The sequence below is a fragment of the Echeneis naucrates genome, chromosome 11, assembly GCF_900963305.1.
Source record: "Echeneis naucrates chromosome 11, fEcheNa1.1, whole genome shotgun sequence".
Classification (NCBI taxonomy): domain Eukaryota; kingdom Metazoa; phylum Chordata; class Actinopteri; order Carangiformes; family Echeneidae; genus Echeneis; species Echeneis naucrates.
Genome location: NC_042521.1, coordinates 10,275,509 through 10,299,483, shown reverse-complemented (window position 1 = coordinate 10,299,483; position 23,975 = coordinate 10,275,509). Strand labels below are relative to the sequence as shown.

General features: G+C 42.7%; 4 protein-coding genes across 4 annotated transcripts; 1 reads left to right on the top strand and 3 right to left on the bottom strand.

Moving 5' to 3' along the window:
• Positions 1–1,790: 1,790 nt before the first annotated feature.
• Positions 1,791–3,657, bottom strand: cd164l2 (CD164 sialomucin-like 2). Its single transcript, XM_029514743.1, has 6 exons — positions 3,354–3,657; positions 2,929–3,015; positions 2,616–2,708; positions 2,486–2,527; positions 2,094–2,253; positions 1,791–1,844 (listed from the first exon to the last, which is right to left on the bottom strand). Exons 1-6 carry the CDS (start codon positions 3,430–3,432, stop codon positions 1,829–1,831), a joined length of 477 nt encoding a protein of 158 aa, XP_029370603.1. The 5' UTR covers positions 3,433–3,657; the 3' UTR covers positions 1,791–1,828.
• Positions 3,658–8,482: 4,825 nt separating this feature from the next.
• gpr3 (G protein-coupled receptor 3) lies at positions 8,483–9,475 on the top strand. The gene has a single exon (XM_029514744.1). It carries the CDS (start codon positions 8,483–8,485, stop codon positions 9,473–9,475), a length of 993 nt encoding a protein of 330 aa, XP_029370604.1.
• Positions 9,476–10,545: 1,070 nt separating this feature from the next.
• On the bottom strand, positions 10,546–18,053 carry wasf2 (WASP family member 2). Its single transcript, XM_029514022.1, is given in 10 exon segments — positions 10,546–11,953; positions 13,189–13,429; positions 13,431–13,680; positions 13,958–14,098; positions 14,652–14,773; positions 14,869–14,986; positions 15,919–16,072; positions 16,220–16,354; positions 16,546–16,714; positions 17,923–18,053. Coding segments are annotated over 9 exon segments (1,452 nt in total). The 5' UTR covers positions 16,679–16,714; positions 17,923–18,053; the 3' UTR covers positions 10,546–11,795.
• Positions 18,054–18,873: 820 nt separating this feature from the next.
• Positions 18,874–23,527, bottom strand: LOC115051325 (methyltransferase-like protein 24). The gene is made up of 5 exons (XM_029514700.1): positions 23,186–23,527; positions 22,276–22,374; positions 20,931–21,067; positions 20,471–20,738; positions 18,874–19,854 (listed from the first exon to the last, which is right to left on the bottom strand). Exons 1-5 carry the CDS (start codon positions 23,492–23,494, stop codon positions 19,549–19,551), a joined length of 1,119 nt encoding a protein of 372 aa, XP_029370560.1. The 5' UTR covers positions 23,495–23,527; the 3' UTR covers positions 18,874–19,548.
• Positions 23,528–23,975: the final 448 nt, after the last annotated feature.

Genomic DNA, 23,975 nt, shown 5'->3' with positions numbered 1-23,975 from the left:
CAGACACACACAGACACACACACACACACAGTAGGCTTTAGGCAGCAGAGGGAGGATGACCATGTGTGTGTTTGTTTGACTGTGTGATATGACTCACTCACACACGGATGTTCTGCCACCAATTAGGGTGGAGGTGGGATGTAACTTCTCCCCACACCTTCTAAACACACACTTGGCCACACACTGAGGCCTGCTGCTGCTGCACCCTCTCTGTTATGCACACATATGCAAACAGCATTTAATGTCAGCCTAAACTTTAATATAGAGATGCAATGATGACGTGTGTGCACTGGATTTTCCTTTCTCTCTTTGCAAATGTGTGTGTGTGTGTGTGTGTATAGGGGGAGGGTGAATTCACAGGGAAAAAAAGACTTGTATTCAGTCCTGTCTTTTGTCAACAGACTTGGATGACAGCCATAGCCAGGCCAGTTGGGGAGCTTTTTTGTGTGAGCTTATTCAAGCCTGTAGGTTCTGGCTGAGACAACAACTGGTGCATCCAACCAGCCTTCCTGCTGCTCCCCTAAAGGCCTCCATCAAGAGCTGTGTTCGTGCTGTACGCTGGGATCCACAGACAGTCACATATCGAAGGATTAGTAGGTGATTCTTATCTGCGCGTTTCTCCAGTTCCACCCAGAATAGTTCGATCTGCTCACTCACTCTCGTATTATGGACAAATATGCACTCAGCACATACTGTTACAATCTGTTACAGAGATTAGCTGCTTCCTTATTAGCATGTGAGAAAGGAGACAGCACACACACAAACAGAATAACACAAGGAGAAACATGTATTTATTAGTAGTCTATTCAAACTCCTAGACTTATTAAACATTCTTATTTCAAATGGCAGCACAAACAAAAACATGAATAAACAGGGTCAGATCATATCTTTGAACTGTTATTAAAGGCTTCATTCAAACTGATATGTATCTCATAAATATAAGCAATGGATAATGAAATCCCCGCCATGAAAATGAATTTGTAAAAAAGAGCCTCAACACAAAAATACAAGGATTTTAACTTGACTTCTCAGCCTCAGATTAATGTAATTTTCTGGTCCCTAAAGCAGGGTCTTGGGACACTCATGAAAACTCAAGGTGGCCCAGAAAAAGAACACCACACACCACAAGTCAATATATAAAATAAATCCAAGATACAGTTGCAATTTTTTTTTTTTTTTTGGTTTCAATAAAACTGTAGAAAGTTTCACACCTCCACATGTCATACAGAAGCTTTCGTAGTTACAAGATTGAAATCCCCAGTCTCATTCTGGTCCATTTTAGTGTTCACGAATAAGGCTTAAAAGGACAGTAATGACCTTGTCTAACTCTCTGTCTACATGGGATTAGATCGCCCTTTCACATAACTCCACTGCACTGTTTGCACAGTTGAAACAGCTCATTTGATACAGCCAGTTTCCTGTTGTTTGCAAGAGAACAACCCCTAGCTAGGTAAATTTGATTTTGTGAACATTTATATTGAGCATTAATCACTAGATAAGATAAATCTCTGAAACAATCAGAGCCTTTTTGTTTCTCACTTATCTGACTGTATGAAGAAAAGCTACCAAAATGGCTCTCAAATGTAAATAAACATAGGAGGCACATACATAGACAACCATTGGACAGTGCAGCAATCTGAAAAAAAATAAAAATAAATAATAAATCCTCATCCAACCCCCCCAGGGTTGCACATGGGGCTCAAACCAAAAATGTCAGGGGCTTGGGGGGAAAAAAAAAAAAAAAGAAAGAAACTTGTTGTCACAAGTTGATGACTCACTCCTCTGCTGTCCTCCAGTTTCATCTGCTTGTCCTTATCACATCCTGATTTCACTGCGGCTGGTCTCTGTGTACAGACAGACAGGATTTTGATATGAACAGATGGAGAAAGTGATCAGAATCTGAATCCAGTAGAGGGACATTGAAGGTGAATTGCCACGAAAAATAGTGTGCTGGTGATCAATACCGCCACTAGAGACTGCTGTTGCACCAACACAATATTACTTGTAACTCGGACAAATTTTCATGCACATACTTAAACTGATGCTGTGACGCTAAATTCTCTGTTCCCTAACACCTACATGCACAAACTCACATGGGGTCATAACTGCTCTGCTCTCTGGATTTCAGAAAGCGCATGGCCAAGAAACCGCCTGCCTGCAGACACAGGACCAGTACGATGCCGCCGATGAAACTGGACATGTCAAACTTGGCCTGGGAGAACTCTGAAGTTGAGCTGGTGTTACTGTCATTACCTGGATGGACAGGACAGAGTTTAATTGGTTAATATGTTTAATGGGTGATTTCCTGTGAAAGCAGATTAGGGTGTGCAATGAGGAGACTGTCAAGGCAGTGATGGAGATTTTTACAGGAGAAAATGACAGTGAGTGGCACTGGGGAACATTTTGCTCAGCTATAATAATTGTCTGACGCAAGAGGAAGGGGGGGGGGGTGCTTGGGGGGTGGGGTTGAGCAGATATAATTTACCTGAGTCACCTCCACCTCCTCCTTCTGCCCCATTTTCCACAACTGGAAAATGAAACATGCAAAAGAAGTGAGAGTTACTGTGGTTGGTGAGAAAAGGTCTGTGGCAGTTTTGGAAGGATTTGTTGGTTACCTGTGCACAATTCAGACACTCTAGTCCAGCTACAATTCATGCTGCTGTTTGTTGCATCACTCTCATCCATCACACACAGGCCTGTATTGTTATCTGAGACAGACAGAAAAAAGGTTTTAATGTGTGTGTTTGTCTGTGCCATGCATGCATTCCTTGCATACTAAATTATTAAATAATCTTGAACAAACCAGGGACGCTTATATTACACTAGCAGTGCTGATTGAATTACTATCAGAGGTCACAGTTGTGTGTGTGTGTGTGTGTGTGTGTGTGTGTGTGTGTGTGTGTGTGTGCATGCATATGGGCACATCACCATCGGGACAAAGCATCCAGACACAGCCTGTCAGGTTGAGCAAAGATTCTCCAACACACAGGTCACATGACTTGGCCTGAGAACAGTCTGTAGGAGGGAATAAACTGGCATTCAATTGGAAATGCTGATCAATGTCAATTGACTGGCCAATGCACAATTATCTTCCCACAGAAACATTTTCATTTTGTAATTAGTGAAAATCATCACACAAGTCTGTACAGTAGAGGTACGGGCAAAAGTGTGTGGGAGGAAGACCAGAGTCATGCAATAGAAAGGAAAGAGATTCTCATTCACCTGTCACACTCTGATGGAGTCAGGGAGGGGAGACACAAAATTCAAAGTGTCAAAGATATCAAGATGAAAAGAGTCTGACCTAGCCACCCAGGAAGCAAATATCCAAAACTGGTGGATGGTTGCACCCTTACCTGACCCTGCATTCGCTGACGGCAGCACCGCCAGAAGCAGCAGTGTGGAGCAGAGGACCTTCAGTACCCACTGCTGCATCCTGACAGCCACAGAGCACCAACACCTGACAGCTGTGTTCACTCAAACTTCGACCAACAAAAAGCTTTTCAATGAAAATATGTCCCGTCAGGATTTTGCCACTAGTTGCGACCAGAGATATGGTTTCTGGCTTCGCACACGGAGTGAAAGGGAGAAAGACAGGAGGCTCAGAGATCTGTGTAACATGAGAAACACCCAAACTTGGTTCCCTGGCAACCAACTGGCCGATCTCACTGCTCCTGAAACACACACCGGTTTGCAATAACTGACACCTATTTTCCACACCAGCATTTACGGTAATATACGGTAACATGATCTTTGTAGCAATCCAGTGTATTTTTTTTTTTTTACCAGTATTCTTAACCTTTGTTCTATAATTAAGTGCAGGACTCCTCTAATTAAATTAAATGTCATGAGCTCAACACAAACTCTACACTTGCACAAAATTACTCTTATCAAATTGATCACAACTTTCATGAAGTGTAACGTCATCACAACAAGGTGCCTCAAGCGGCTGCATTTTATGCCGTCACCTGACTACATTGACAAACATTGTTTTCAGAATTAAATTAGAGCAATTCATTAATTGAATTAGTTTAAGATTGCCACTAGACTTAAATAGATAGTTATTTAACAGGTGCCCACAATAACAAACAATAATGTTTTTTCATTAATATGCAAAATTAATATATCACCCATTTTTTAAGCTGTGTACTTATGTTATGCAACTTTCAAACAAAAAAATAATAATGCATTTTTAATATGACCATATCACTTGTTTATCTGTCAGTTGCATCATATCTTCTTATCCCTGCGTCAGACAGAAGGAGAAAGTTAGCTTTTTGGCCAGGTTTGACACATTTCAACAAAACAAGTTTTGGACATTTTGAATATATATTTTAACCAGATTAAGGATTAGTCAGTTATCAGTGAACCAAGCTGATCAAACATTAGTAGCAGCTAAGCTCACAGCCCCTCCAGCACAAAAAAAAAACTTTGATTTGTATTCAGCTTTGGTCACAGTTTTTAGTAGATTTAATCACCAGCTCCATTTGTTTGGAGATTTGGCTCCCCATGAGAAACGCATCAATGCCTGGATCATAGTTTAAAGTATATAAGCCAACGTTAGCAGCAGCTCAGCTCCCAGCACGTCTGGGACGATGTTTTATGTGAACCTGCTTTATTTGGTGCTTTCCCTGGTTATAATCACCAGGGACCATTTGTTTTAGACATCCTGGATGATTACCACTTTACTGCAAATGGTGCATTTTATTGATATTTATATTTAAACTGAGACAAAATTACTTATTGTCCACCCAATAATGTGTTCTGATGATCCAAACCAATTGAGACAGCTCTAAATATGTTGGAAAGACACAATGACATTGGTGCCTGAGCTGCAGATGGTCAAGCCTTTCCAACAACAACAGTGTGTGCGTCAGTTGTCTATCATCACCTCAAATGTGATAAACTGCTGTCCCATCACTTGTCAATCCTATTAAACACAATTAATTTGTAAATGACTCAGAGGTTTTATAATCCATAAATGCTGCATTTCTTACATATGTTGCATAATTCTCAGAAAAAGTAGAGAGGACTTTGATCGTTTTGATACACAAGCACAAATGCACATTAGTCCCATTTTTCCCAGTAAATATGTTTCGAGGTGTATGAAGCCTCAGTAGGCAGACAATGGAGCGCAAACAGAATGCCATTCTGCTTCTCCTGGCTCTGTCCCGTGCATGTAGCAGAACAACAGACAATTTAGTTTGAGGTGGTGCTCTGTAACACACTGAGTCATACCCCGGACCGAGCCCTCAGGATCATGTGAACTGGATCCAGCATCACGACACACTCTTCATGTCTATGCGGTGAATTGCACTGTCTCCGCCTCCTCCTTCCACACGGACGGCTCATACTGTGTGTATGCGCTGTCACACATTGTCTGAAGATCCGCGGGGCGCCTTCTCTGTGTGTTGGCGAGATTGACAAAAAAAAAAAAGATGATAAAATAGCACACACACCGGATTGTTCCGCAGTCCTGTCGAACACAATTTCCTCCTCCACTGAGGCTCCTATTGCTGCCTACAATCGGAGGGAGCGACTAGTGAGTGATAATGGTGAAATGGTGGTTTTAGTCGTTGTCACTTTGTGCAGATTCTCACATATCTGGGCCCTCTGCCTTAATAATCAATCTGGATAAAAGACGTGAGTCTAAGGACATAAAATAAGAATCCATCACAGTATTGGGTGTTCACTTCACTGGGACTTTCGGTCAAATTTCGTCCAATAGATTTTTCCATGATGCTTTTCTGTAATATTATTTAATGCTTTCCCTCTAAAATGTCGTTTCAGCGCACAATGGTAGCCTGTTACATTGATAACGTGGAGATAAAATTCATAACGTAGAAAGTGTTAAGGTCAGAAAAACAAATCAAACGTTGCAGAAATCTGCTGCACAAGTTTTTTAGGCGGTCAAGTGTTGCAACTCACGCCGTCGCGGTGACGTAGGAGGAGTTTATCTGCAGGAAGCGTGTCCTAATATGGCTCGAGCAGGACGCGTGTCCCCCGAGTTAACACATTGTTATGCGCGACCACGTAGACAGCAGATGAGTCCGCCCTGCAGCACCCACGCTGCCGCTATCAAACCGGGGAAGCCATGAGTGCCCCCGCTGACTGTGGTGTTACTGTAGGGCCTTGTGTTTCTGCGAACCGACGCTTTGACCGAAAGACAAATCAATAAATGGCATAAAAAGCAAAGTTAGTGTTATTCTCAGTTCTCGGTACAGGAAACCCTCACGCACCACCCACATCAGACACAAATCGTTAGAAACACTGTACAACCCGAAACGATTTGGGTCTATTAGCGCACATCTATGGAGGGAACTATATCCAGTTTTAAGACATGATGTGAGAGAGATGTTTACTGAAGTCTGGCTGATTTAAGTTGATTTAAATTATTATCCAGGCCATCGATCATCCCTGTCCATCACTGGCTATGAATGTACTCCCCGTGCAATTGAGGCAGAATGGATGCTCTTCCGCCGGGACTCATCCACAAGAGAGCTTGTCTGACGTCGGTGGGATCGAACTGGGATCACAATCACGAAAAACCATGCGATAAAAACCATGTTATGAGAGGATGCAGTAAATGATATTTGTGAACAGGCTTCACTTGGTGTGTGTGTTTCACAGATTGCTGTTTCTCCGCAGGACATCTCCCCATGAGTCATGCACATGCGTTTCAGCACCGTGGACAGCGCCAGGCCCGGGCCTTGCCCCCCCCTCCCCATCTTCAATCAGTGTCCCCCTTCAGCCGGTCCCTGGGTCTGAATGAGATAAGTGTGTGTGTGTGTGTGTGTGTGTGTGTGTGTGTGTGTTGGAAGGGGGTGGTGGGGGGTGTTTGTCCCTGGTTATTATTACAAGAAATGAGAGCGAGAGTGAACCGCAGTGGGAGGGGCGACTGAGATGCCGCATTTTTCTGAATGAAATTACTCCATATACTTGCCCCGCCTTACTCTGCCCGCATCCTCAACGCGGACCCTTGATTGGTCGAGGTTCCCAGTCACTGACGTCAGACAAGCCCTCTTGTGGATGAGTCCGCGCGGACGAGCATCCATTCTGCCTTCAATAAGCGCTCCGGTGAGGCTGGAGAGAAACAGATGCAAAAGACGCCAAGTGAGAGTGGACCGCATTTTTGATGAAGACAAGAGGAGGAAGCACCAGAGACGGAGATTGTCCATCTTATTTAGCCTGGTGCCGAGCATCACAGTGTCATTCAGCTTGGTCCTGCAAAGGAACCACGGAACCGTGTTGATAAGGTAGGATAATTAAAGGGTTTAATTTAAGCATATACATGTGCATATATATATGTGTGTGTGTGTGTGTGTGTGTGTGTGTGTGTGTGCATGGATGTGTTGAGGACATCCTCTATGGTGCAGTGAAGCAGCGAACCTGCAATTATGTTATACAAGAGGGTCCTCGGCGCCGGGAGCCGGGACATACCTCCTCATCCTGACAGGAGAGGGAGGGGATGAAGGACTCATGCTGTCTCAAAAAGAACCCCCCCTCGCGCCTTTTTTCCACATGAGCTATACAAAGATGATAAGTTATTCTCCTTTCACTCAGCATACAGAACATTTTGACATGTTGTACAGAACAGGAAGATAACACATCAGAGCGCCGGGCATCTTAATCTCGTAAAAGGCGAATTCCTGATATAGCTTAAATATGAGTCCAATTAAATGTGGACGCTTTGTCATCCCAGATATGCAGGAGTGCATGCTGAAGCTGTCTCAGGCTTTCACAGTGTTTCCAGTTTTGAACATCGTGTTCGGACGTTTTGGGGGGTGGGGAGGGGGGTAGCTCCCTAAATATATCTGGAAAGATGAAACAAGATGAAAGAAATGCGTTTGTTTTTTTTTAATCCTCGTTTAAACCCTGCGTTACAGAGAATTGTTTAAGAAAGAAGCCAAGAGTCTAATCGATGTCATCGATGCCTGATGAATGAATGGGCTGGTAACAGCCGACAAATTGATTGAAGTTTGCTTGACTTCCCGCACGACTATAGTGACGTCACGTACAATTTCAAACCAACAACTCTGTGATCATTTTAAGATATTAACATGTCTAAGCTATTGTGGTGCAGTTTCAACAAGCGCTGGTCTGTGGGTTAGGTTTTATTTCTTTTTCATCAACCAAGATTGGTTTTCGACATAAATTTAGTTTACTAGCAACAAAACACACTAGAGGTTATGTAACAATGCGACTTGCACACAGTAGTGTCTGCTTTGAAGCACTTCAGCTGTGGCTTCTCAAGACCATGATGCCTTAAACACTCTGTTACCTTATTAAGTCTTCTGTTCTGCCTGCTTTCACATCTGGCTCCAGCAGCGCCACACTCTGAAAGCACAACATCTGGACAAGGAGAAGCTGGTTAATGGACAAATGGACACATCGTCACGACTCTTTATATCTAATGTCTAACACGATTTTCTTTTTATTTCTGTCTCTCTCCTTCAGGTTGTGTTTGTGTGCCAGCTCATCAGACATGATCTTGAACACCTCTGACCTGGGTTGGGATGAGTCCTCTGGTGAAGACTCCTTCCCTCCTGTGGACCAGCTGGATAACTCATCTCCCTATGAGGTCCCACCCCTCACAGTGTGGGGTGTGGCGTTGTGTGTTTCAGGAACTGTCATCGCCACAGAGAATGCAATCGTGATCACCACCATCTTGGCCACCCCTTCTCTACGCGCCCCTGTCTTCCTGCTGCTGGCTAGTCTTGGACTGGCAGACCTCCTGGCAGGGGTTGCTCTTATCCTTCACTTCCTCTTCCTGTTCTGTGTGGAGCCCAGTGATTGGTCAGAATTGTTGACCTCAGGACTGCTGGTGACATCACTGACTGCCTCACTCTGCAGTCTGATGGGTGTTGCTCTGGATAGATACCTGTCTTTGAGCCGCGCCCTCACCTATGGTTCAAGCCAATCACGTCGCAGAGCTGCATTCCTCCTGCTGCTGGTGTGGTTAGGTGCATGTATCATCGGGGCAGGGCCAGCATTGGGATGGCATTGTCTTGGAGAGCCTGACTCCTGTTCTGTAGCACGACCCCTTACCCGGACATATCTATCACTGTTGTGCGGAGGCTTCCTGGTTGTTGTTGTTGTAACCCTGCAATTGTATGCTGGGATTTGCCGGGTAGCAAGACGCCATGCCCACGCCATTGCTACCCAGAGGCACTTCCTCCCAGCCAACGAATCATATGCAAGCAAACACAGCAGTGGTCGGGGTTTCTCTCGGTTGATTCTGATCCTCAGTGTGTTTGTGGGCTGCTGGATGCCTTTCTCCCTTTGGGGGCTGCTGGGAGATGCCTCCAGCCCTCCTCTCTACACCTACGCCACCTTGGTGCCAGCGGCAGGCAGCTCCCTGCTCAACCCCATACTCTACAGTCTGAGAAATAAAGACATTCGCAAGGTGCTGCTCCAGGCCTGCTGCCCCCACAGATACACACACAACACACACATACACTACCCTGTGGATGTGTAGACTGCCAAAATTTGCCAGAATCAACCCAACACACAATCTATGCTAGACATATCACTGTTTGTGTGCCAAAATAACACACATAGCTACATTGATTGTCATCCAGATCCAGAACGTGAAGCCTCACACACTCCTACACACACAAACAGCACTTTTCAGAGAGAAGACGTCCTTTGCAGATCAGAATGTACTGAACTGTCCTGGCTGGCAGCCATGTTGGAACAGCTTGCTGTTGCCAGAAAGATTAAATCCACTCTCTTGTGTGTACTTTGTGCCTCATTCACAGTTAACTGTAGCTCCACTGGATCTCCAGAATTAAACAATCACAGGGACATGTATGCACATATATGTGTGTGAGAGTGTGTGTGTCCCTATTCCTAAAAAGTGGATTTCATGACCATCTGCACTTTAAGATGATAGAAGGGATGGGTTTTAAACCTAAGTGTATGCCAGTGTAATGATGTGAGATCCAAAGCCCAATATTATTTACTTGAATGTCTGGAAATCATTGAGTTCTAGATCTTTGTGACTATTTTGCACACAGTAAAAGGCACTTTGAAAGGTTCTGACCATATGTTTGTGTTTCACAACCTTTTTGAAATGAATGAATATTTTATAATGATGAATAAAAAATGTCCTTTTTTCTATCATGCAATGTCAGTTCTCCTTTTTTTCCACTGCTGAGGCTTTTAGTGTGTATGTTTCTATCTTGCTCTTTAACTATATTAGGCACAGACTGCTGCTCTCTATTCCTGTATTCTAAATTATTTGGTGGCTAAAGAAATCTTCAATGCATAATATTAATAGTCTGAACCCACTGTGTTGTTTTAAAATAGGCAAAGTCTGACAATGCAGTGATTATGCAAGAGGTGTTTCACTCCTTCTACTCGGTTTTTGAACTTTAAATCCAGTTATTTAGTTTTCACAGTCCCTACTAGGTACATCATACTGACAAGACGAGCCATGGATGAGGCCAAGTCCTACCAAGGGTTCACATATTTGAGGACTTATTTAACATATCACAGCATACATGCTATTCAAACATTCCCACAGAAAACTAACCTAAACACTCATTGGAGTCACTCTATCTTTATTGAAATAACTATCATCATTTGGAAATTTAAGGCAGGAGAAGCAGAACTTTGGCAAAGCATGCTGTGTGATTGTGCTTTAACACAGGCAGATTTAAAATAAAAGGCACTTGGAAAATATGTGGTCCACACTAAACATCAGTCAGGTCTACAATTGACTCAAGAATGGCAGCTGTTAACACTTTTTTGGTAGAAGCCAGATGTAAAAAATTTACCTGCACTGACATCGAAATGCAGCTTAAAAAAGACACTCGAGCAACAGGATAAGGTAAAACACCGCCTGAGATTAAAGTGTCAGAGTGAAGTTTATCCCCAGAGAAAATCAAAATAATAATAAAAAATAGCAGGAAAAAATGTCAGAGCTGAACCACAGTACAAAATGAATTATAGTTCAGTTAAATGTCCGCATATGTTCTGTTTGGTGATATCAAACACCCTAGCTCTCTGCCATGAGGCAATACTTCCCCTGTCACACTGAATAATTAATTCATGATTTTGTCTATAAACCACAACCATGTCTCATCCACAATTTAATTGTTCCCATGAAAACCACAGAAAAAGAGATAACAGAAAACAAAGTCAGGGGGTTAAATGTCATTAAAAAATGAGCTTTAAAGGGTTTGCATGAATTATATTTAGGAGATATGATTTGATATATAAAACTTTATCTATTATTATTTAACCTGTGAACGAGGGAGAATGTTTTGATCAACACCTCGTGTTTTTTAATGAATGCATAAAAAATTGTGGGTATAGAAGAGGCCTGTATGTGTATATGTAAGTGTGTGTGTACTCTCTTCCTTTGCCACGATACACTAAAGCAGATAAAAATCAGGAACTTGGCTTGAAGCAGAGGGCACCTGATTCTAATAGACACCAAATAAGGACAAATGTGATTCGTTGATGCACAGACTCAAGAGGGACATGTGAATCACATCACACATCCTTACATCAACAGTAGTGTGTTATCCTGTGCAAGCAATGGCAACTGGGAAACAACTACTTGATTCAGTCTCATTTTTGAATATTGAATCTCTTATCTCAATGGTTTTTGATAAAAACATGAGTCAAGGAATGTAATCAGGAATAGGTCATGTGTACACATGTTCTAAAACTGTCTTTCTCACATACAAAACAGAACATGGACCTCTGCTCTACTTATAGTTAAAAATGTAATTTGAATAGAGTTTTCTAGATGTTGTTTAGGGCCAGGGGGGAATATAAAGTGATGATCATTCAGACCAATCATCGTCATCAAACTCTGAAGAGTCATCCTCACTGTCGCTGCACTCTACAGCAATACGACGGGAGAGAATGGCGGCCACATCATTGCCAAAGTGATCCCGCTTCTCCTGTTCCCGCTGTGCCTCCACCTTACGCAGGTTGAAACCTGAATGGGAGTTAGATATTAATAATGTGTGAAATTTAGAGGCTCTAGGGTCAGTCTGTAGATTTATTTTGCCATTTGGGTAATAATTTTACAAGTGGGTCTCCGTTTTTGTTAAGAAATTTTGTATATACACAATGATACAATACACATCCATGCTATGTCAATAATCCTCAGCTTGTAGCAGGAATACAAACATAGCATGTGTCAACAAAGAAAAAATACTGTATTTTGCGGACCATAAGGCGCAATATCAATAAACGGGTCTATTTTCATACATAAGGTGCACCGGGTTATAAGGCGCATGATAAAACATATAAAGCGAAGCACAGTACATACCGGTATTACAACACCTGAAGTTTATGTGACGTTGGAACAACGTTGTCTTGATTATAATTGGATTATGATATGGATTTGAAAATTGGGTTTTTAGTTAAAAACCTAACATTGGCTTGACGTCTAATTATAGTAAGGTAACACTGACTAAATGTTGGATGATGGTTGGTTGCCAGCACTCCATAATTAGTTATCTAACGTTGTCTGACGTTGCAGCCCACATCGAACCAAGGACCAATGTTAACACAATGTCCCTGTGTCAGCTGGGAATGCTCCGACAATCCATCAAACGGCGCGGCTTCGTTGCTTATCAAAGTCGGACTAAAACATTCTGATGGATTTTTGAGCGCAGTGTAGCACATAAAATTGGTTCAGTAAGCACAAGAATTCATACATAAGGTGCACTGCCGATTTTTTAGAAAATTTAAGGATTTTAAGTGTGCCTTATGGTGCAAAAAATACGGTAGTAAGAATTGTAATTAATGCTAGATTTTAAATACATAATTATTCAAATACACATACAATGATTTATGATAAAAGGAAACAACAAATGTGTTTTGGTCACAAACACTACAATCAGGTGTGATAGTTTTTTTTTTTTTTTTTTTGACAGTACCAAAGACTATAAGTAGCATTAATCAAGACTAATCCATGTGTATAATTACTATGCACTATATTAGATATCAATTCATGTAATAGGGTAGTTTAAGTCCACTTGTAATAACGACATATTGCATTTAATCCTTATTATAGGTTTTTAAAGTAGAAAGTAGCTTTCATGGTTAAATGAACATCATAGTACATAAATCAACCATACTATTTAATATAGAGATGTACGTAATCACAATAATTGGTAAGTTTGAACCCCGCCCCTAACCTGACCTGTTCCTGTTGTTTCTTACCTTGTCTAATGGCCTGCAACAGGTCACTGCGGGCGTCGCTCTCTGGAGCCGCCGGCTGTGGTTTGGGAGCAGGTGCTGCCCCACCACCAGAGGGAGCATGAGGAGCAGAGTCATTGAAGGATGGGGGTGGTGGTCCAGGGGGAGGAGGGGGAGGAGGAGGAGGTGGAGGACCCCCACCTGCAGACATAGGAGGTGGAGGGGGAGGCAAAGCAGAGGACATAGCAGGTGGAGGTGGGGGGGGCAGGTGGTGAGGGATAGGCAGAGGGAGAGGAGGAGAGAGGAGGAGGGGAAGGTGGTGTGTCAAAGCCAGGGGGAGGTGGGGGAACCCCAAAGCCAGAGGGTGGAGGAGGGGGAGGAGGTGCAGGAGGAGGGGAAAGGCTGGGACGGGAGTTGGGTTGGGAAGAAGCCATGGGGGGAGCAGGTGGTGGGTGGGTTGGACTGAGCACACTAACGCGCTTCGGGGCTGGTGCTCCATATGACCCATCATTGTACCTGCAAGTAATGGAGTCCATGTCAGAGAAGAAAGGAAAGAATTAAATGGACCACTGATCTCCCTGCATCAATCGCCAATTTCTTGAATTTGCAACATTAGCAGCTCTCTTTTCACTTAAGAATCATTGGCTGAAAGTGAGCAGTGTGAGCATCATCATTTTGGCTATGTTGAACCCTGTAATGTTGTGTGTAAGTCTGCGGTGATGCTCACTAAGTGTTGGAAGGGTTGGTGGTGAGTTGGCAACATGCGTAGGCTTATATGCACAAGACCACTTACGACATGTCTGGGGGTGGAGGAGGCAGGAAGTCATCAGAGCAAGGCACCGGGAGAGGAGAGCCAGACAGACTCAGCTCAAGGCCTTCAGAAGTGAAGCCTTCTCCAGATCCAATGCTGCCATTCAGACCCTCAGAGGAATTCCTTGAAACAAATTCAAAACATGACTGTGTTAAATTAGGAATCACATCTATCACCTGTGAACACAATTTGACTGTGGTACTAATGGGATTTACAATCTTAATTAGCCGCTGCAGGTCCTGTCCTCCTCAGCATTTCCAATGCAATTGTTTCAGAGAAACTATACAACATCACACCTAAAACAAAGACAGCACAGTGGCTAAAATATTCTAAATGTTTTTCCTATTTCACTCTATCAGTGTGATTCTAAATGTGGATGTTTACATTTTACTACTCCCCTATCTGCTTAATGTTGTTTGCCAATACTGTTAGTTCTACACCCAACCCCCTGAGATCACTTCGGACAGGACATACCACCCATGTCATTACAGATTGGCTGATGAGAAAGGAGAGGGGAGTTTGCCATGTGACATTTTGTGCTATTACTGTGTTTACCAGAGATGCAAATACTGAATTTTATTATGCTTATTATTATTTTTATTATGTCTGAGGATGACCACAACTCTGCACCATAGCAGACATCCATCAATCTTCTCCCTTTAGGTTCTCAACTTACATCATTTCATTCTTTGGCACCACAAACTCCTCTCCCATCTTGCGGCGCTCCCATTCCTCCTTTCTGGTCTTGATCTTTCTGGGATTGAGTGTCCGTTGGTTCAGATGATCTTTCTTCTCCTTCTACTCAGAACAGAGACAGTAAAAAAATAGTAAGGTTGTTGATGCAACCAATGTCAATTGTGACTAATGAACTTGTACATGATAATATGTCTCACTCTATGCTTGCGTTTCTCCTTCATGATGTCCTTGGTGTCCTGCAGCATCTTCTCCTTCCACAGGTCAAAAAAGTAGGAGGGATCAGTATAAAACTTCAGGGCCTCCTTTCCATCCTCCCTACAGACAAACATTTATGGACATTGTAGTCAAAATTCATCATCCTCTGTTCACAGACATAATTAACCATAAGTGTCTCTGAGCAGATCTTTACCTCCATTTTGTGCTAAACCTCACAAGGACATAACACTTCCTCTTTTCAGTTCAGCAAAAAATAACTTTATTAGAGAAAAGCTGTTTTATCTTGTGCATCCACAATTTTTCTGTGACAAATCTGGATCCACAATCCAGAATTGCCACAGTGAAATCAATTTACAGTCAAAGAAGACAAAAATAGAGACAGTCTCTATAAAATAATTGCAAAAACGTACACTCTCACTCTACACATCATTATTGTCACTGCTGTGGTTACCAATTACACAGACTCAAATTATTATCACCAAAAGCTCTGTTTGTAATTAATAACATTTCCTTAGCGCAGAATATATATCCAGGGGCTCTGTGATATATCTTAACTGGTTTGTGAGTTATTGTTTTCACACCTGAGTTTCTTCAACACTATCTTTAATTCAATGTATTTGTTTGAATACATTTACATTTAATATAAATTATCAAATTTTTTTAACTATCAACCAAAATATGCTTGGCGAAATTAAGGTTTAAAATGTTATAAACCATACTGCTGCATGAAGAATTTTACTAAGTGGAAGTAGTCTACATTTGTCCTTGCAACATGTCTATAAACGTTTGACATCACAAATATTAGAATTATACAACAGCACTTCCAATTAAAGAGCTATCAAATTGCACCCTCTGATGACCTTTGAAAACATGTGCAGCAGAGATTTGGATTTCAATGATGCATTGACATGACAAAAATACAGCATGTACATGCCCATGTGTAGGCATATGGTCTTGCTACTCTGCGTGTTATGTCCCAGTGAATGAATCTAAGCTCTGGATGTGTATTTTATGTGTCTGCTGAGTCCTACCGGTATTGGCTGAGGATGTTGAGCGGTGGAGGTGGATCACAGGTTGTGTAGGTGTCTTGTACAGGCATTGGCAGAGACGGTCTCGTGAAGAGCTGCTGGTCCTGGGTCACGCTGCTGCGGAAAGCCTTACGAGTAGTGATGGCCTGGAGAGAGACTGAGAGAAACAGATTGAGAAGAGAGAACATCACTGAATATATTACGCTAAATTTGATGTGATATTAAGCTATTGAGCTGGAAACCAATTAACTACTTCATCATCAACAATATGGTAACAGCAACAGTAACATGTGGGAGTACTTACCCTCCTCCTCTTTGGGGTCCAGCTGGGTGACTTTGACCTGCAAACGATCCACTCTCTCTCCCAGTGTATTTACTCTGATGGCAAATGCTCCAGCTTGAACAAAGAGCTCCCCAAACACATCCTCTGCATACTTACCTACAACCACACAAAAACACCTGGGTTTATAATTTACGCAGAACATATCTGCCTTAGAGATGCACCACATATACATATCCGTAATTCACAACTACACACACACCTGCTACGTGTCATGAATCTCTCACACATTTCAATGACAGGCACAAACACAGACAGAGACACCCATGCCACACACACAAAACACTCACTAAGGCTGCCAAGCTGGCGGATGATATTGGCCAGGCTGATATTGGTGACGCATTCCAGCTCACTGCGGATGTTGGTAGGGATGGTCTTGCGACAGATATGCCGCGGCTCTATATTTCTTGTCACCAAAGGCATGGTGGGGTGGGGTGTGGTGGGCAGTGGGGCCCAACCCTGGTGACAAAGAGAAGAAAGGTCACTCAAGACAAAGATACAGAAACATTAAGAGACTACAGTATAGTACTGAGAACGGGTTGTGTTAGCATACATTACTGGGATCTCTCATACTAATGATTCCAAGTAGTTCTTTGATAATCAATAAGTTGATAATCAATTAAGTAACATACCAACCAAAAACACAAACTATACACTGCTTCCGGCTTCTAAATGTCAATATATACTGACTTGTATTTTCTATATCAATCTACAATAACCATTTTTGTGTTTGAACTGCTGGACTTGGAATGTTTTTGATGTAAAGGCCATTATGATGGGCATTTTTCCCTCCACTGGTTTATAACAGGTTATAGGCCGATGACTCATGTGACACACAGAGAGGTGCATATAAATAAATACTGAGGCAGCCAGAACTAAAGCAGAAGCAAAACCAAAGCTTTGCTCCACTCAGCAAACATCCAAAATACACCATGGTCTTGTGAAATTACAGAATAAAAGAGGGTGGGGGAAGAAAACATAACCAAAAAAAAAAAAAAACAACAACACAAACTACTCAGGAAAGCAATCTTTCTGCAGGGCTCTGTTGTCAGATTCAAGGTGTCACCTTCAGTGCCATCAGGGAGCTGCTCAGCAGTCTGCAGGCTGTCAGTGTGTCACAGCCCGGCAGCAGCGGGCTGCGGTGCTTCCTATTCCCCATTTTGGTGGCTTCATTACAAGTTTTACAAGTTAACGTTGAATCACTTTAAGAGTAGCGAAGTCGTGAAACAAGTGTCCGTCGGTGTATTCAAACGACTGCACTTCTCTCAGAGCTGACAGCCACACAATTACACTGACTTCTAAAGTATTGTGAGTGTGTAAAGCCGACATTGTTAACAGCGGAGTACAGCTTCGTGCTGCGCTCACATACTTTCTGTCACGTTGACAAGCCGAGCTAAACGAGGCTTCACGAATTAGTGGTGTAATGTTGAGGCTAAGCAGTGAGGTCTCTCTAAAACAACCAACTTAAAGGCAAAGAATCGGCAGGAAATGGTACATTTTCACAGCCACATCATTAGCTCAGAGCTACAGAGTAACTTGGGATCTCGGCCTTGTCAGAGCAGGAAGTAACTTGTGGGCGCCTCATATCTCGGAGGACCCGCCAAACAAAAGCACAGCTACAGTCCATACTTTCCGAACACGGCACGGAATAAACGTGCTTTACTCACCGTCCGAAGTGTGAGCTGGACGCTTTCTCTACACTGTCTGCTTGTCCTGTCTCAAGACTTCAGCAAGAAATGTTCAGCGGCCAAGTCTGCGGACGAGCCAGACACATCGTCAAGTCCCGAGTTAGGCAACTTCTGATTGGTGGAACGGCTCAACTCCTCGAAGCTGATTGGCCAATCCGCCTGTCGACGGTTTCTGCTGAGTGCAGGATGTGGAAATTTTGACGGAAAGAGCGCAACTCCACCCTGTTTGGTGTGTAAACTTCTGTGCGCAATTTGCGTAACTGAGGGTGGCGACAGGAGCACATTCCGACGTGCGCTCCAGCGAGTTGGAACGAGTCCGAGGAATGACTGGCATTGGCCTCTATGAATGCGAGCTCGCTGTGGAGAAAGGCACTTATGAGGATAGATGGCTGCCCTGTGAACCGCACCGGGTGAGTGCTAAGTACATCTTTTTACCTCAGCTCATCAGCGAAGCAGGGAAGTGGTCAAGGTTTATTGTAGGAGAACCAACCTGCCATCCAGCAGCGGCCCAGAACCTGTTACCATGAAGCAGTTCATAGAGGAAGATATTTACAGCAACCGCACAGAAAAAGCATAACTAAAACTAGAACTGCACTTTTCTGAAATATACTAATTTAACTTTCAATTTTATTGCACACATATATACATTTTCCATCAGCTTATGCATCACATAATTCATAAGCAAAATTTTCCATGTACAACAAACACTCTATTGCGGCCTACTTCGTTTTTTTTTTTTCTGCTGTGAGACAGAATAAATCTTCGACAGTATACTATTCTTGACACTGCAGTGCACTTTGGGTAGAAGCTGTGCGTTGTAAAAAGGAGACAATCAATTGACAAATTAGCTTTTCAGGCAATTTGCACAGCAAAAATGTCACATACCTCAAAGTAAAGGTTGGCTTTTGGTATTTTATTGTTGTATACATGTAACACTGTTTCGTTGGTTTCTTCTTTGTTATACAGTACACGGTGTGGTGCAAAAATGCATCAGTACAATTGAACGATTTTTGTATATTTTATAGCAGACACTATCAGGCTCAAAATAATTCAGCTTCTCACTGTAAACAATTATTGCACATAAAAAGATGCAAGGTAAACACATCAAACAATCAAACAAATCTACACAATTCACTGACTCTAGAATCAAACTACAGCTGGATCTAACTGATGCAAAAGGATGTGCAATGTAAGATCTACAGTTATTAAAAAAGAAAAGAAAATGTGTTGGAACCCGTCAGATAGCTGTCCAGCAGTAACTACATTTAAACCTGATTTTATGTTACTTAGTGAGTACATTCTTCTTAGATTCTCTAAATCTAATCATATTATGGTGTTGCTGTCGTAAAGCTCCCCTTCTGCTCCAAGATTGGCCCAATTAGCCAGTATTAAAAGCAAACAGGATTATTTCCCTCAGAGGGAGAAATAGGGAAATTATTTCATCACCACTAGGGGGAGATGTAATGTTAGGAAATAGTTGGGCCTGAAATCGAAACTTTATTGATAGAAACTCCACCAACTATTTGAAGTCCTTTTCTTTCTTTTTACAGGAGGACATCCAAGTTGTCTAGTCATATGTGCAGTCCTGTGCTCGTCATGTGAGTGTCAGTGTCTCGTGTTCACCCAGCTCAGTGTGTAGGAGCTGTGAGCATTTGTCACTCTCCGTTTTAGGACACTGTGACCCTCTCCTGCAGAGCTGTGGATCAGCTTGAATCCAGAAGCTTGGAGACTCTGTAGGATGCTAAACCAATAGCGGAGCACTTGTTCGTCAGTACCTCCCACCTCAAACCCTGCCCATTGCAGGTGCACTGTAGCAACCAGATGATGGACACTCTGCAGAGTTCCTGACTCGATCCAATTCTGGAAAACTCTCCACTCAGCGCTGAGCAGATCAGCATACAAGAAGTGGACCTAGAGAGAATTATGAATATAGAGAAGTGAATAAATATTTTATATTGTCATTCAGGAATGAATAATTATTATATCTTCACATTACCAATTAAAAGAACAACTTGAGTTTTACAAACACATTTTGAAAATTTCCAAATCAAAATATGTTGTATTTAGAATTACAGGGGAGTGAGATAACTGAAAATGATCAGGCAACTGCTGTTTTATTGCAGGAGTCTTAAACATTTAGTCCTTACTCAGTATTTTCAGTGATTATTTTTAATGAAAATTTTTTAGATTGTTGAGCCCTACTGTTATTCATAATATATCTGGATAGACAATAGTTTGAAAATCAAATTATTATCAGATGTATCAGATCACTTAGTATTCTGTCAACCAACACTCAATCAAATTGTAGGTCTGTAGTTCCCTCTTGTGGCTCCAGTATGTAATTGGACCAGTGTGTGAGTCACTCACTCAAATTGTTTCCATGGCAGCCAGGGATGGCGCAGAGCCCTGTTGCCATGGGAACATACAAGTAAGAGAGCCTTCTGGTAATGTTGGGGTAAAAAGACTCTTAAGGTATGTTTGTTTGGCACTCTTTCTCAAAATTTCTGTGTGTGTGTGTGTGTCTTACTATGTCATGTCCCAGAGCTGTCATGATATCTGCCAGTGTTTTAGAAACACTACCCAGGTTGCCTCTTGTCTTGTGCTTGCGCTTCCTTGGACCACGCCACTCCAGCCACATCTTGTGCTTGCTGACCACACCTCCGTTACTGTGGTTACTAGCCAAACTGTTGCCAGGACGACCATCGGATGTATTGGAGTTACTGGGATCAAAACTGTGCACTTCACATCCTAGCCCTGACACAGTCTTTAGAAAGTCTGCATCTCTTCCATCCATACTAGAGAGACAAAGACAAACACAAAAAGATAGACAGAGAGGCAGGGGAGCACAGAGGTGGTTTGAAGATGATTGCATGCATGATTAAATATGCATTGCATTTTTTATTCCAACTCTGCCAGTGATGTGAATGCAGAAGCATCACAGCACATGCACTGACACATGCACATACTGCACAGACAAATGGGCACACCTGAAAGAGTATGCAACACATGGTCTGTCTGCAGCTGGAAGGAGCCAGTCCTCAGCACACAGCATCCAGTGGTGTGAAGACGCAGGAGGCGGCAATGCCTGAGCCTGACCTGGAGATAAAATTCTGGAGCAGCTGAGCTGGGGATGGACAGAGGAAACCACGTTACATGATATGGGATGGAGAGAGGTCTGAGAACAGTTTGAAAAAAAAAAAAACCCCCAACAAACAAACAGTTAATATAAAACTAGCAAAGGAGACAATAGTGAAAAAGCAGTTGCGTGAAAGCAAAAATGTGTGAGAACAATTAGAAAGTGATGATACCAAGTCCTGTAGAAGTAGCTCTTAAATGTGTGATGCAGTTCATGATGTTCATTTAGCAAGAGCAGATTTTAGTCATTTGTGACAGGTAACAGATAATTAGAAGACAAAGTCAACACAACATGCAGCGTTTTATCTGCCAATATACAATTTTCCTTTCCAGTTCCCTGGTATTCAGTGTTACATAAGTCTTAACTCTCGTTCGTGAGTTTTCAGTCTGGAACTGAAAGGCTTTACTGGCTCCAGATTTGGCAGAATTCAGCTGCCAGCATATTGACAGTGCCTGACTGATCATATTACTGCTATGTTAACCCCCACACTAGAAGTCTGCAGTTGTAGAAGTGAAAAAGTGAACTAAATAAGTAGTAGCAGTTGAAAAAGTGAAGTTTTATTGATTCCTGTTAAGAATTGGCAAGGTCTACCTCATGGATACAGCATGTGTAGGTCCCTTATGAGTAAGAGTGTAGCGTGAGACTTTCAAGCAAGGCCCTATATGTTGGACCTGAGACTGGTAGTTTCAGGATCAGATTTATCTTGTTCAGTCACATAATAAATTTGAGGAGTTGCAAGATGATTAAAGACAGAAAAAAAGAAGACATTCCTGATACATAAAATAGAGTACATTTTCCCAGACTTGGGATAAAATGAGAAACTGTTTGATTTAACTAGCCAAACAATTTGGGGAACTATATATTAACTACAAACATATGTTAAGACCTAATTCCTTTATTTTTTATATCAGAGCTAAACATTTCACAAAGTTAAAATGTATAACATACAATAAATAAAGATCATCAGTGATCAGTGAATTGGGATGGCATTAGAGATATTTTAAGGGCATTCAGACACTTAAAACATTGATGCATTTTCTACACATTCAATCCCTGAAATTTGATGAGAATATATTTTTTATGTATTGGTTTCACTTTAGTGAATAACAGCTCTTGAAGGTTGAAGGTCATGTTTTTATTTGACATGTTCGGTGAACATCGAATGTATGTTTTATGTGATGTTCTGTTTGACCAACCTGTGGCCTGACGATATGTGTGATGATACGGCCGAGTTCTGCAGTGAATGATGGCTGGCCGACTGCCCACGGCTGCATCTCCAGTGTTTTGGGTCCAACCTTAGAAAATACAGACACCCATATCAATATATTGATACTGCAAAAAAAAGGACTACCTTGAGATTCATGGGAATGGAGAGGAGAGGTGAAAGCATCGGAATGACACTAATATGCATGAGTGTCTCTGCTGCACCCATTGCCCTAGGTATGAGTGCTGAGGAGGCAGGTCACGGGCTCTGACCCCAGTCCTGCTGGTAAGACATTTGCCTGGGGCATTGTAACATGCAAACACACACGGTCAAAGAAAGCCCCCCAACTGGCTCAGACTGAACCCTGTGGTCACTATGGCAACCTCACTGGGGAGGTGATGGGGAGGGGTGATGATTCACAGAATGAGTCAGAGAGTTTTTGCCTTGGGCAGAAAAAGAGACAGTGAGAGGAAAAAGAGAATGAAAGGGAGTTTGGGGAGGGTGAGGAGAAGAAGTGTGAGCAACAGAGGGGAGCCATGCATCCACACAAACACAGATGAAGGTTGGAGGGCTATGCAGCTGAAGAGAAAGAAACAGCTGTCACCTCTCTCTGATCTGGGGTCAGCGTGGTGCTCATCTGTTCCACCATGTCTGTAATAATTCACAGGACTGTGCACAAACTGACCCAGCATAATGAATGAGATGAACCAGGCATCTTTTCTATCTGACAACTCCAGTCCGTCTTCAAACATCTTAAACTGGCATGTAGAACGATGAGTGGGACTTTCATCTCATGTCCAAAGCAGGTGGATTAGTGAAAATCAAAAAGTGGCCAATCATATCAGCTGCTGTAAGTGAAGTAAAATGGAAATATTCAGAAACATTGGGACGGCACTGCTTACCTGGCGCCAGTGTATTTCGTTCTCGTCCTCGAAAGCTCCCGCTCCCTCTCTCCTTCCTCCGTCCTCCGCCGCAGGTCTCTGGGACGGGTCGACCCTCCGGTTCCTCTCCGGTTCGATGCTGAGCACCGTGAAGGCCACCGAGCCCTCCGGTCCCTGGCGGTCCTCACCGGACCAGGAGGCGCGAGGTAACTGCGGGCCGACGACCACGAGGAGATGGAGCGCGAGGAGACACGGTGGGATTAACAGGAGTAATATTCCCACGCGGAGGGGGGGACTTCCGCGGCCCCACCACCGCGCACAGCTCCGCATTCCTCCTCTGCGTCCACACCGGGACCATCTCCGGCTCGGTGCCCAGTGATTGAACTTTTTTTCTGGAGGGTATTCAGAAAAAGTCCCAGCTGAGACCTCCCCCCTCCTCCGCCTGTCTCACCCCAGGGGACAGCAGTGATGACGAGGCGCATTCCTGGTGGCCTTCCTGACACACTGACCATAACACCGTAACAGTTGACCGTCAAACCCGAAAGCAAGTGACTTTAGCTCCTATAATATACAATAACAAATATGGCGACGGACATTTCTTTCAAGTTGCTCCACAAATGTGTTCGGGTAAAACACCAAAGCTGTAAAGAAACAAACAAAAACTAAAGCAAAACTAAAAAGCTACTGTTGTTTTATTTACCTTGGTTCTGCAATATCACAGAAATCGTGTCTGAATATTAACGTTCTTTTCATTGTGTTGTTTTGGTTATAACTTTTTTGATCGATTTTTATAGCTGACTAAATCTGTTAT

Excerpts from the sequence above, each read along its gene's own strand:
- cd164l2 (XM_029514743.1), bottom strand. The coding sequence starts at position 3,432 with ATGCAGCAGTGGGTACTGAAGGTCCTCTGCTCCACACTGCTGCTTCTG. Across the intron at positions 2,709-2,928 it reads CTGGATGCTTTGTCCCGATG|ATAACAATACAGGCCTGTGT; the intron begins GTGATGTGCCCA and ends TGTCTGTCTCAG. Across the intron at positions 2,528-2,615 it reads AGTGTCTGAATTGTGCACAG|TTGTGGAAAATGGGGCAGAA; the intron begins GTAACCAACAAA and ends TTCATTTTCCAG.
- gpr3 (XM_029514744.1), top strand. The coding sequence starts at position 8,483 with ATGATCTTGAACACCTCTGACCTGGGTTGGGATGAGTCCTCTGGTGAA.
- LOC115051325 (XM_029514700.1), bottom strand. The coding sequence starts at position 23,494 with ATGCGGAGCTGTGCGCGGTGGTGGGGCCGCGGAAGTCCCCCCCTCCGC. Across the intron at positions 22,375-23,185 it reads ACGAAATACACTGGCGCCAG|GTTGGACCCAAAACACTGGA; the intron begins GTAAGCAGTGCC and ends GTATTTTCTAAG. Across the intron at positions 19,855-20,470 it reads CAGCTCTGGGACATGACATA|GTCCACTTCTTGTATGCTGA; the intron begins GTAAGACACACA and ends AATTCTCTCTAG.